General features: G+C 36.2%; 2 protein-coding genes across 4 annotated transcripts; one reads left to right on the top strand and one right to left on the bottom strand.

Moving 5' to 3' along the window:
- Window positions 1–1867: 1867 nt before the first annotated feature.
- On the bottom strand, window positions 1868–7783 carry LOC106880688 (uncharacterized). Of its 2 annotated transcripts, none has more exons than XM_014930746.3 (5): window positions 7647–7783; window positions 4741–4802; window positions 4058–4115; window positions 2607–2712; window positions 1868–2345 (listed from the first exon to the last, which is right to left on the bottom strand). In XM_014930746.3, exons 2-5 carry the CDS (start codon window positions 4791–4793, stop codon window positions 2032–2034), a joined length of 531 nt encoding a protein of 176 aa, XP_014786232.1. In that variant the 5' UTR covers window positions 4794–4802; window positions 7647–7783; the 3' UTR covers window positions 1868–2031. The 2 variants fall into 2 exon arrangements, with proteins under 2 accessions (XP_014786232.1, XP_014786231.1); XM_014930745.3 differs by having other exon boundaries at window positions 7643–7781.
- An 80-nt stretch (window positions 7784–7863) lies between these two features.
- LOC149131265 (uncharacterized) lies at window positions 7864–11440 on the top strand. 2 transcript variants are annotated; one of them, XM_089341414.1, is made up of 4 exons: window positions 7864–8038; window positions 8849–8959; window positions 10151–10202; window positions 11033–11440. In XM_089341414.1, exons 2-4 carry the CDS (start codon window positions 8856–8858, stop codon window positions 11423–11425), a joined length of 549 nt encoding a protein of 182 aa, XP_089197540.1. In that variant the 5' UTR covers window positions 7864–8038; window positions 8849–8855; the 3' UTR covers window positions 11426–11440. The 2 variants fall into 2 exon arrangements, with proteins under 2 accessions (XP_089197540.1, XP_089197541.1); XM_089341415.1 differs by having other exon boundaries at window positions 7864–8049.
- Window positions 11441–13074: the final 1634 nt, after the last annotated feature.

The raw sequence follows: 13074 nt of genomic DNA, 5'->3' as shown, positions 1-13074 counted from the left end.
ACTGTCGTTACTATGAACGACAAAACATTGAGAAGGTTTGAATGTTATTGTTCTGGGTGTAACTGTAGTAGCAATTAATGTATGGTTATCTACTTGCTGTGCTACTGACTTCTAGTGTCTTTTGTGCTCTGACTGTTCCATTATCTTTGTAGTGTCAGCTGCTGTTTGCTGTCTCTGTTGGTCATCTCTTATGGTGTCTGTCAGTGTTGTCTCCCAATGCTCTCTTCATGCTCTTTGTCATGTAGCCAAGGTGTGTCGAATTTATACTGATGGCTCAGAAGGAAGTGAGTCAAAAGATGAAATTGTTGCTGGAACCTTTTTCATGCAAAGTCGTGATTGGTTAGAATTTTTTTATCACGTGGATAATATAGCAAATTGCAACGCCTGACTGGTAAATATTCCTGCTGCACACACATGCATACAATGTCCATAGCAAAGGTGTGAAGCTCAATGGTTGCAGCTTTTGGGCTTACAATTGTACGATCATTGGCTTGATTCCCAGATCAGGTGGTACACTTTCCCCTTGAGCAAGGTGTTTCATTTCATGTTACTCCTGTGTAACATCCTGTTGACAAATATGTATGTAAATGGTAGGTGTGTGTACGTGTATATATATATATATATATATAATACATTACTGGCTCTGTCTGTTATGACGTCGAGGGTTCCAGTTGATCCGATCAATGGAACAGCCGGCTTGTGAAATTAACATGCAAGTGGCTGAGCACTCCACAGACACACATACCCTTAACATAGTTCTCAGGGAGATTCAGCGTGACACAGAATGTAACAAGGCCGACCCTTTGAATTACGGGTACAACTCATTTTTGCCAGCTGAGTGGACTGGAACAATGTGAAATAAAGCATCTTGCTCAAGAATACAATACACCGCCGGGAATCGAACTCAGGACCTTACTATCATAAGCCAGTTACCTTAACCACTAAGCCATGTGCCTTCACTTGTGCGTGTGTGTGCATATATATATACACACACACACAGTGGCCTAGTGGTTAGGGTGCTCCACTCATGATTGTTAGATTGTGGGTTTGGTTCTCAGACTATGCGGCACGTTGTGTTTTGAGTAAAGTATCCATTTCAAATTGCTCCAGTCCACTTTTCGATCAGAGAGGGTGGGCATGTTGGCCTAGCCTGCTGGAGTGGCGTTGTTCAATGGCTAAAATAATGCAAAGCGCATTGTGAGTAGTGATGTGTATCAGTCTGGTCGTTTACGTGATATATACAATATATATATATATATATGAATAACTGTAAGATCCAAGGATCGAGGTGTAGGAAGAAAGTAAGCTTCAAGCAATCCGTAGTAAATATTAAAAAATCAACTTTCGGGAACAAGAATGGTTTATTGAGGTGGAACACTGTGGATCGAATCTTCCGTGTCATGTTCCTCCTTGCGACAACGTAAACTTTCATTTAATCAGAATACTCTTGGCCTGACTAGTAGCCTGCGGTATAAACCTCACTTGGATACTCTCCCCTTCCAAGGTTCCGCTTGCTATAAAACATATGTAGCCTGGATCTTATCTACTCCATTCCTTAACTCATATATATACACACATACGTATATATATATATATATATATATATATATTCATACATATATATGTATGCATATATATGTGTGTGCATGTGTATATATACATATACATAGTTATATATATGTATATATACGCAAACGTACATGTTATATATATATATATATACACAAGATTCACACTGAAAGCAGAACCGGGGAAGTTGATATGACCAACTAAAACTCTTGCTGGCAGGGCTCCAGCATGGTCGCAATACAGTGACTGAAATCAATAAAAGAAAATAGAAAAAATATGTAGAGACAGAAGACGACGCTTCTAAAAATCTTGTTTACTTTTGAAGATTTATGAAAAGAAATTTATTGCGAACGGTTAAATTTGAAAACTTCTGTATGTATATTTCTTAGCAATCACAAACACATCTTGAAAGGAGCGCTCCAGTATGGCCGTAGCTGTGGAGGCTGAAACGAAGTGAAAAACCTATTGTGCCCCGGTGTAAGAGATATATTCATTGCGATGGTATTCTTTTCCACCCAACTTTAGGGGAGGCAGGTGTAAGTGTTCATATGGGTCCCCATAGTAGTCTGGATTGAACTGACCCCATTTGGGTTTCTGGAGTCCAACATCGTTGACCAAACTTAAATTTGACGACCCCGTGAAGAACTGCATTGTAGGCATTGGGACTGAGGTTTCTTTAGGCATTACCTCTCCACTAATGGAGACGAACTGATCGTGCAAGCGGCTGGTAGGTTTGGAGGGTCTTTCGTAGTGGTAGTTCATGGCTTTGTAGTTGGCTGTGATAAAAAATAAATGGAGTTATTAGCGCGTTCGAGCAATAGATATGTGTGTGAATGAGAAAAGAAGAGAGATGGAGAGATAAAAAAAAATGGGGAAAGTGAGAGATAAAATTTAGGGAAGACATAGAAAATAACTCTGTACTAAAATTCAACATTCGGTACTGTACAACTAAGATTTTTGATAATACAGGGTGTCCACAAAGTCTGGGTACATGGGGATTAACACATACTCGTTAAAACATATAATAAATGCCAAACCTCGTCGGATATTGTTGATTTTCCTGTTGAACCAATGGACGTGATGCGATGTAGCTCGAGGGCTTAACCAGTCGGGGTGGTCAGCTGACCATTTTTGCCAACCCCTCTGAAATAAAAGTGTCAATATCTTCAATAAATAAGGATTTCTTAGAATTAATTAATTAATTAAAAAAAAAAAAATTCAGATTGGTTTGGAGGTTAACGTGGTCGATTTTCGTTTTGGATAGAGGAATATTGTGGGAATTATATATATAGAGAGAGGGTGAGATAAGAGAAGAAAAGAAAGAGAGAAGGAGAACAAAGAGAAGGGAAGGGATGAAACGAGAGAGGAGGAGAGAGATGGAAGGGGAAACGAAGTCCGTCGTTATAAGAAAGTGGAATATGGAGAGGAAGAGCAGAGAGAGTGATGGCAGTTCGGAAATAAGAATTAATCCTAATTTACAAAGGCCATAGGCACCACCCCTTCCTCCACACCCAACAAATGAAACGTAAAGTCCATAGCCAAAACAAAAAACAATGGAATGGAATATTACTGCCATATCTTGGGCAGTGCTGCGGTGTACTCAGATATTCTAGATCACGTCCACCTAAAGGTAATCGGACTTATTGGTGTGAAGTCATTCACAGACATATACTCTGATATTTGACCCATTGGCTTGCTCTCTCCTTCTACCATTGCTGCTTCCACGACAATAGCATCTCCTCTTCGGAACTGGCTGGTCTCATGTCACTAAATACCAGTCCCGATATCTACAAATTTCACCAATGGAATTACGGACAGATTATACATTACTGTATTTACTCGCATATTTATGGTTACGAAGCATGGACTCTGAACAAATTTGAAGAGAACATAATCAATGTGTTTGATATTATGTCTCTTCTCTCTGCAGCTTTTTTTTTTTGGCTTTTGCAGTGGCCCCTGTCTCATACGGTTGGTCTGTCTCCAGCCATCACCATCTAGTCCTACTAAGTTCCTTTTTGTTTTCATCAATGTTGTGTATACCCACATTCTAGTCCTGCAATAATAACTTTTCACAATCCTTCGCTCCCACAACGTCAACCTTCTGGAACTCCCACCTTGTCCATGTATCTCCTGCAGTTACATCGACCTGCATCTGTTAAATACTAACATCAATAGTACAGTCATTCCGAGTCTCCGAGGGATTACACAAAACCAAAGCATGGGTACAGCGCTTTCTTGCAGACTAATTCTGCTCTTTACTTCCAGCCCCAAAGGACCTGCAAACAGTGACACGGCAGAAACTTAGTCGGTACCGTAAAACCCCCAAATGAAGTGGTTCCAGCAAACACCACAAAATCTAGAGCCCGCAACTACAACAACGATGATAATTCTATCAGACCAATGCAACAATGGATACTGTACATATATACGAAAGAGTAAAATAGATGGAATAAAACGAGTGAGTTGACAAAATATCCTGCAATACCTTCGCGACGTCTGGATAGCTACAATGATAAGGATTCCATTCATACAAATGCGGCTGCCTGTAACGATAAAACATTTCAGATTTCGTCTGGTTCAGATTAATTAATTTTGTACGATTATATTTTCTTTTACGCTTTTTCCCCCATATATACGACATTTTCGATCACTGATTGAAAACATTGTGTGTGTGTATGCATGTATGTATATCTGTATGTGTGTGCATTATATATGTTCTCATGTATGTGGTATGTATGTGTGTATGTATGTGACGCAATGGCCCAGAAGTTAGAGCAGCGGACTCGCGGTCATAGGATCGCGGTTTCGATTCCCAGACCGGGCGTTGTGAGTGTTTATTGAGCGAAAACACCTACATATCCACGAAGCTCCGGCAGGGGGTGGTGATGAATCCTGCTGTACTCTATCACCACAATTTTCTCTCAATCTTTCTTTCTCTTTCTGTTGTACCTGTATTTCAAAGGGCCAGCCTTGTCACACTCTGTGTAGCGCTGAATCTAACCGAAAACTACGTTAAGGAGTTAAGAAAATCTTTACTCTAATAAAGAACGAACGAACGAACGTACGTTCGTTCGTACGTACGTACGTATGTATGTAAGTATGTATGTATGTATGTATGTATAAAGGATACACGCACACACGCACACATAGTGGAGTAGGTGTACTTACCACTCTTTTGGTAGCTTAGCAGAAACGGATAAAAATTGACGCTCAGCAGACATGTTAGCAATCTTAAAGAGAATAAAGGTAAGGGAGAGCGTGAAATATTTTTAAAGAAAGTTTAATGAATACAAAAGAGTTTGTAGGGTTGAATAAGTTTTATATAAATGTGTATTTATGTATATATATCTCAATTATGGGCAGAATGTATGTACGTACGTATATATGTATGTATGCATGTATGTATGTATGTATGTATGTATGTATGTATGTATGTATGTATGTATGTATGTATACACACTCATGGACGTTATACGATGCATACATACATATAAATATATATATCTGTGTGTGTATGTGTGTATACACATTATCATCATCATCGTCATCATCATCATAATTTAACGTCCGTTTCCCATACTGGCATGAATTGGCATGGTTTCCACTTTATAGAGTGTACTGCGTGCTTTTACGCAGCACTGGCTCTTACGTGACACTGACACGAGTGCTTTTTACGTGAGATCAGCACCCATGAGACCGCAAGATTAGGATAGCTCACCTGAAGAGGGATGTAAGGGACATGCCTGTATGCAAGGGCAACCACAATTTTACTCAACTTGACGTGTCTTCTCAAGCACAGGAAACTGTCCGGTGTCTGGGTCCCTTGTCATCCCTTCTGTGCGGACCCAACGTTTCAAGATCCTTTCTCACCAATTCATCCCAAGTATCCCTGGGTCTACCCCTTCAACATGTTCCCGCCACAATTAGAAATCAACGTTTCTTGATGCAACTGTCTTTATCCATATGCATTACATGACCGTACCAGCACAGTCTTCTCTCTTGCACACTACATCTGATGCTTCGAATACCCAGTTTTTGTGTATGCATGCTCTAGTATAGAAAGACAAGAAGTTGGAAAGGTAAAAAGGAGGGTGAAATAAGTTGATCTCAAAGTACTCATGAACAAAAGACAAGGTGAAAAAAAATAAGACGAGAGGATCGACAAAAAGACAGCTTCACATCAGAATGAAGGAACACACTAGCTCAGCGCCATTTTCCAACACCACCAACATTGCGGTGGAGACTTCTCCATCCGTATACTGACAAGAGGAACGTATGCAGTCAACCTCAGAATAAAGGAGGTAGACTTCATTAAAAAGAGAACATCCAGCTTTAACCGCCGGAATGAACTCGATGGCTAGAAATTCATATACAGCTTCCTTTGACCAACGCCGGCAATAACCATCATTTAAGGCAAAATTAAACGTCTGATAAAGGACCTTTGATCTGAAAGCTCTAACGGATGTGAACTTAACCGAACAATTAGCAACAAAGCAGATCCTACGCCACTCGTAGGTCTTCTCTCCCACCTCTGTCTGCTTGTCTGCTTGTCTGCCTGTCCGTCCGTCCGTCTGTCCGGTCTGTCTTTAAACCGTTAGACTTTAAAACGTTTGAACTTTATAACTTCATCACTGTGAAAAGCCTTCAAAATTTTTCGAGTTTCCTTGAGAATTCTCTGAGAATTCTTGGCATTTTATGCATTGTTCCAAAAACTTTTTCTTCTCGGATTTTTTGAAGTTTGTGTAGTTTATTAAAATCTACCACTTTCACACTTAAAAATTTATTTATTTATTTTTTACCGTCATAAATACTTTTAACTTCTCTTAACGGAACTTAATTTTCCCCTGATTTCTTCAGATACAATATTTCACCTTCCTCATTTACCTTCACATCCCCTCTTACAATATCTACGGCACCGCAGTACATTTGTACTTAAAAGAGAAATGCAACATTCCATTCGTAAGTACAAATGTACCCTCCTGCAAGAAGCTTGGTTTCTCCGTGGCTCACCTGACATTAAATGCACTTTACTCTTTAAGAAAGCATTCTCCATTCACTTTTGCTCAATGTCACCACAACTCCACTTGTTAAGTCTCTCTCCACGATATACGGCTTTCAACCAGACATCCAAATTAACCCCCACCCCCAAATTTTAACTTGCGTTTCATCACACCCTTATACCTCAGGTCGGTCCAAAGTGCTGCTGGTAACATGTACAACCTACCGCATGGTCAGGTCGTCGGTGATTAAACCGGCAACACCGGCAAGCCATTTAAGCTTGTTTGGTGAGGAGGGTTCTTTTTGGCCACCAAGTAAGATAAAAAAAAACAACGAGCGGTGTAACTCATAGAGTCAAAGGCCACCCAATATTGTGTACATATGTATATAATGTGTCGGAATATATATATATATATATATATATATATATATATATATATATATATATGGGAGAATTTACGAAAAAAACAACAGGCGAAGACTGTGAAATCCAACTTCAACACTTCATAGCAGTGTAACAATGGGAATGGTTGTTTGGTCGCCATGGTAGCGGGGCGTTACACCCAGGCAGATCCGACCGAGCTCTAAAGGTATCGGATTTTGTTAAGCAATTTGGATAGAGGTGGAATAAATGGCACTATCAAGACAGAATTGGAAGCGCATTGTGACTAGCGGTGTATAATAGCATCTGATGGACTAGTCGACACTGTGATGATACTGTGCTAAATGCACACACACGCAAACACACACACACACACACACACACACAAACACACACACACACACACACACACACAAACACACACACACACACACACACGGATGTATGTTTCTCTGTGTGTGTAGAATTTATGTTCTGTAAAACCGCAATATGCTCAGTTCGTTAGAAGTACACGTAAAATCTGTTGTAATAATTGGGAGTCGGTATGACCGCCGCACGTCGTCCACACTGAACGCAAAATAAATAATAATAATAATAATAATAATAATAATAATAATAATAATAATAATAATAATAATAATAATAATAGTAACCTTAATAAAATTTAAAGTAAAAATCTTATTAACATACCTACCAAAATCTCTTACACACCATACAGAAAACAAAACATCGAACAATCTGCAGTTATGACCAACTTGCACGTGTGTATGTTGATATACACTTAGATTCATTTATTTACTGCTTTGTTTGTTTATCTCTCCGTTACCAGGGCATTGAAAAAAATATCTTAAAAATCAAACAAACAAAAAAAGGAAACGAAGGGAAGCCACTCTCGTGGCTGCTAAGCATCGCTATTTGTTTTATTGTTGCCATAGTGATTAGATAAATCAGGTGGACGTCACTCTCACAAGACTTTTCAAGCAATTTGGAAGTTTCACCGCAGTTAGAGGAAATTATCATATTTCATTGTTGTAAATTTCGAGAATAGAAAAGAAAGAAAGGAAGAGAGAAATATAGAAAGACAAGGTTTGTGGAATGTACGTTTTTTTTTTAAAGATTTTAATCATTGAACGTTAAATCCAGGTTGTTTATTTACGTTATGTGCTTCCGTTGTTATTTTTGCTGTTGTCTTTACCAACGGAGACATTGTAAAAGGAGCCATCACAAGACCACTTGACGAAATCATAACAACTAAGATTAAAACTAGCAGGTCACTTACTACGGCTACCAAGAACAATGCCATTCTAATTCAGGTTTTAAGTGGACACTGATAGAAGGAAAAAAGAAAGAGAAGAAGACTGCAAACATCGTGGCGCCTTAACATTGATGACCGTCATGCGAGAGGCCAGTATAACATGGCTGAATGCAGCGAAAGCCACAACCAACAAAAAAACCAGTGGCGTCACCTTGCTGTCCAACGTGCTCGTGGGCACAGGAGCAACTGCCACAAATAATGTATTTACTTGTCTTAATCACGATTTGGACAGAACCGTTTGAGCATCGGGGGGAAAACTGAGTTTAGGTATTTGTTTTGGCTCTTTATGTTTTCACTTCAAGTCCTTTCATGGTCAGCTTTATTTTTCTTTCCAATGGTGCCGATACGATAAAATACCAGAGAACTACTTGTACCGACTAGACTCCATCCTCCCATTAAAATTGCTGGTGTGTCGAAATTAGAAATAGTTATTATAGGTAGTGCAAGGTAGCTTTTCTCTTTCGAGTTCAGCCATTAAAAACAATTTATTACATGTCTTAGAAAGTAACGAAATTCTTTTGACATAATTATCAATGTATTTAATTAATGTAATTAATGGAATTGTTATTTATTTTTTGCAGTACTGTCATGGCTAATACACTATTTCATAGCAATACATCCCGACGGAATCCATACTGGAGAAATCTGCCGCCCATCGTACCAAGATACATTACAATGGAGGAAATGTTAAGGTGAAGAAATAAAACCACATCAAATTATTTCTTGGTTGATATTCCTCTAATATTTTCTCTTCCTCATTTTTATATCACCATGCATGTTTTGTATGGGGAAGTATGTATCTCTCACTTGTCTCTTTTTCTCTCTCTTTCTCAGTATATACATTGTGTGTATGTGCATACATACGTACATACATACATATATATATATATATATATATATATATATATATATATATATATATATTGTGTATGTGTGTGCATACACAGATACATATATATATTGCGTATGTGTGCATACATACATACATACATACATACATAATACACACACACACACACATGTATATAGTGTGTGTGTGCATAATACAAACATACATACATATATATGTGTGGGTGTGTGTATGGGGAGAAAAATAGATAAGGATACATTCACAGATGTATTTCAGTATGTATATATATATATATATATATATATATATATATATATATATATATATATATATATATATATATATGCGTGTATGTGTCTGTCTCTGTGTATATGTTTCCTTATCTCTTACTCTTCACATATGCAAATGGCACGACCTCATATTTCTTTCTTACCTTCCCTAACCATGTGTCATCCACATGCTACCTAGACACTAAGTGCTAAACCTACAATAAATCTATGAATGAGGGCCATGAAAACATCCTTCAGTGGGGCCTATCAACTTTGTCTCTTTTAGCAGGAAAACCAATCAAGCACTACTCATATCAAGAAAATACCACTGCACTACATCTCCTCTAAACACGAGTAGCACCCAGCTACAACTGGGTCTCACTATAACTGAGGATCTCCTCTGGTGAAATCACATCATTAGTAATAGCTAGGACTGGTCCTCAAAGAATAAGTCTTCCCTTTAGGGACAGGTGATATTTCAGCCTACAACAGTTTCTGATATTCTACAAAACTCAGCCGGGGATCATGATGCAGAAATTATCCTGCAGCTGCCCATTCACAGATATCTTGGGCCACATCCAGAAAAAGGCCACTTGACTGTCTATTTACTTATGTATCTAAATATGTATTTATGCATCTATATGTCTATCTATCTAGCTATCTGTCTGTTGGTTGTAAATATTATAAAAAAAAAGTTTTCATATCCTTCTTCCCATTGAATTTCATCGTTTCATCCTCAACATTAAATTTCTTAATGTTTTCAGTCCATTTCGACCAAAGAAATTCACAGCCTCAAATTCCAAGAACTCATATCAAGTAAATATTGCAGTTTCTAATCTTTGCTTTTTGTCTTATCAAATGAATTATGTAATGGATTAAAACCCCATCTCCTTTGAAAACCTTTGCATCTGTGCAAGAAAACTTTGTTATTTAGCTACAATGTTTTTTTTGTTTCTGACTGAAGAAATATCAGTTGTTTAACTCTGCTGACAGGAAACCTAGGGTGTCGGTATGAAGAGATGTTGATATTGTAAATGCTTACACTGTACTTCCAACTATTGAGTAATCATTCCTCAATTTGATACTAACACACACACACACACACACACACACACACGCTAAGATGGCATGCTAACGATTCTCTCTGTTGCCACCTTACTATTGCTGCTGTTGCTGCCGCCACCACCGCCACTACTACAACAATATTAGTAGTAGTAGTAATAACAACAACAACAACAACATTAATAGTAGTAGTAGTAGTAGTAATAACAACAACAACAATAATAATAGTAGTAGTAGTAGTAGTAGTAGTAGTAATAATAATAATAATAATAATAATAATAATAATAATCCTTTCTTCTAAAGGCACAAGGCCTGGAATTTGTGGGGAGGAGACTAGCCAATTATAGCAACCCCCAGTGTTTCACTGGTACTTAATTTATCAACCCCAAAAGATGACAGGAAAAGTCGACCTTGGCGGAATTTGAACTGAAAATGCATCATCAGACGAAATACCACTAAGCATTTCACCCAGCGTGCTAACGACTTTGCCAGAGAACTGCCTTCATAATAATAATAATAATAATAATAATAATAATAATAATAATAGTGTTGTTTATGATGATAAAGATAATAATTATTTGCAGATATGGATGGATAAATGGCATGACTTTAATGATCCTCACCTGAAGAAAGAAGAAATGAAGCCACATCACGTTGCACCTGAAGTTTGCTGGACACCCAACAATTTCCAGCTGAGCATGTCATCTGTGGCTGAATGGACAAAAGAGGGCAAAGACTGGCCAATCAACAAAAGATTCTTTGTCAACGGCAAGCCTGATACAGAGACTCTTCGAACACGAGCACTGAACAGGATTGTGAAAGTTCCAGATAACTTCTACAGCCATTCAAACTTCATGACCTCGTCATACCGTTTACCTGTGTTGACTGCGTTTGGTCCCTTGCAGCGAAACGCCACTTATGGTATTACACACCAGCATAACCGACACGGATTCATGACCTTTGAAGATTACTATTAAATATGTTTCTCTCTTTTTTTTTTTTAGTTCCTGTTATTAAACTTCAACCATTGTTGATGTTGTTTATTGTCATAATGAGGGTATATATATCTGGTGTAAAATGGTATTATATAAATAAATAGTTGGTTGTTGTTATCTAAAAATAATCTATCACAGTCATATACCTTAACACAGAATGCACTCCATACTACTAAAATATAGATATGATACTCAGTATTCATTGTTCAACAACCGACTGTTAAACCAACGCACATCAAACTAACATGGTTAACTAACACACGGATGAACATGTGTGTTCATGTATACATACATACACAAACAGAAAAATCGATAAAAAAAGGCTCAGTACTAAAAAATACAAGTCTAGCCTACACAAACCAACAGCAGTCTCTTTGGAGTCTGTTTGATAACACACACACACACACACACACACACACACATATACATACATACTCGTATATATATATATATATATATATATATATATATATATATATATATATATACACAGGGATAGAGGTAAGGGATAGAACATATCTGGCTGTATCCATAAAGATGTACAAATACATTTAGAGGTTGTTGGGTGTGGCTAGAATTACAAACACCTAAATAGACATGTCTGGGTAAATGGACGGAGTACTCTGTCTACCCACGTAGTGAAAGGTGTTTATGTGTGTCTAAGGTGTCGTTTTTGTGTTATTAATGATGGTATGTTTAGTTTTGTATGAGAAATGAGTTTTTCAGAGATTAACCCTGCATTTAGATTGCGAACATTGTAGATGTTGAGATGCAGATGGTGCTGAATTTTCTAATAATTCCCAAATGATGCAGAATAATGTGTTTGAGTCTTTTAAAGTCCAGACATGGTTAGCTAGAATAGGGTCTGTTATTTTGTTTTACTGGAATTTCTGAATGTGTGCAGGAGTTGGGTAAGGCAAGTTTTAAATTTATTTCAGGTAAGACTTATGTAGTTTTACTCTGAATAACTTTATTTAGGCAATACCTTTAGTGTTCTAAAATTTGGGAAAATCCGAAATTCAGAACACAACTGTCCCCAACAATTCCGGATAAAGAATTGTGTACCTGCATATATATATATATATATATATATATATATATATATATATATATATATATAGTATATATATATATATATATATATATACATATATATATATATATATATATACATATATATATATATATATATACATATATATATATATATATATACATATATATATATATATATATATACATATATATATATATATATATATACATATATATATATATATATACATATACATATATATATATACATATACATATATATATATAATATATATATACATATACATATATATATATACATATACATATATATATATATATATATACATATATATATATATATACATATATATATATATACATATATATATATATATATATATATATATATATATATATATATATATATATATATATATATATATATATATATATATATATAATATATATATATATATATATATATATATATAATATATATATATATATATATATACATATATATATATATATATATATATATATATATATATATATATATATATATATATATATATATACATATATATATAGTA

Source organism: Octopus bimaculoides, chromosome 24 (genome assembly GCF_046866305.1).
Source record: "Octopus bimaculoides isolate indiv1 chromosome 24, ASM4686630v1, whole genome shotgun sequence".
NCBI classification, from domain to species: Eukaryota; Metazoa; Mollusca; class Cephalopoda; order Octopoda; family Octopodidae; genus Octopus; species Octopus bimaculoides.
The sequence above is the reverse complement of the archived record's forward strand: the minus strand, read 5'-3'. Positions and strand labels throughout refer to the sequence as shown.

What these genes read in the sequence shown, in the direction of transcription:
- LOC149131265 (XM_089341414.1), top strand. Translation starts at nt 8,856, where the DNA reads ATGGCTAATACACTATTTCATAGCAATACATCCCGACGGAATCCATAC. An exon ending in ACAATGGAGGAAATGTTAAG is followed by an intron (nt 8,960 to 10,150) that starts GTGAAGAAATAA and finishes TAATGTTTTCAG; the next exon opens with TCCATTTCGACCAAAGAAAT. An exon ending in ATTCCAAGAACTCATATCAA is followed by an intron (nt 10,203 to 11,032) that starts GTAAATATTGCA and finishes AATTATTTGCAG; the next exon opens with ATATGGATGGATAAATGGCA.
- LOC106880688 (XM_014930746.3), bottom strand. Translation starts at nt 4,793, where the DNA reads ATGTCTGCTGAGCGTCAATTTTTATCCGTTTCTGCTAAGCTACCAAAA. An exon ending in GCTAAGCTACCAAAAGAGTG is followed by an intron (nt 4,116 to 4,740) that starts GTAAGTACACCT and finishes TTATCGTTACAG; the next exon opens with GCAGCCGCATTTGTATGAAT. An exon ending in GCTATCCAGACGTCGCGAAG is followed by an intron (nt 2,713 to 4,057) that starts GTATTGCAGGAT and finishes CTTTTATTTCAG; the next exon opens with AGGGGTTGGCAAAAATGGTC.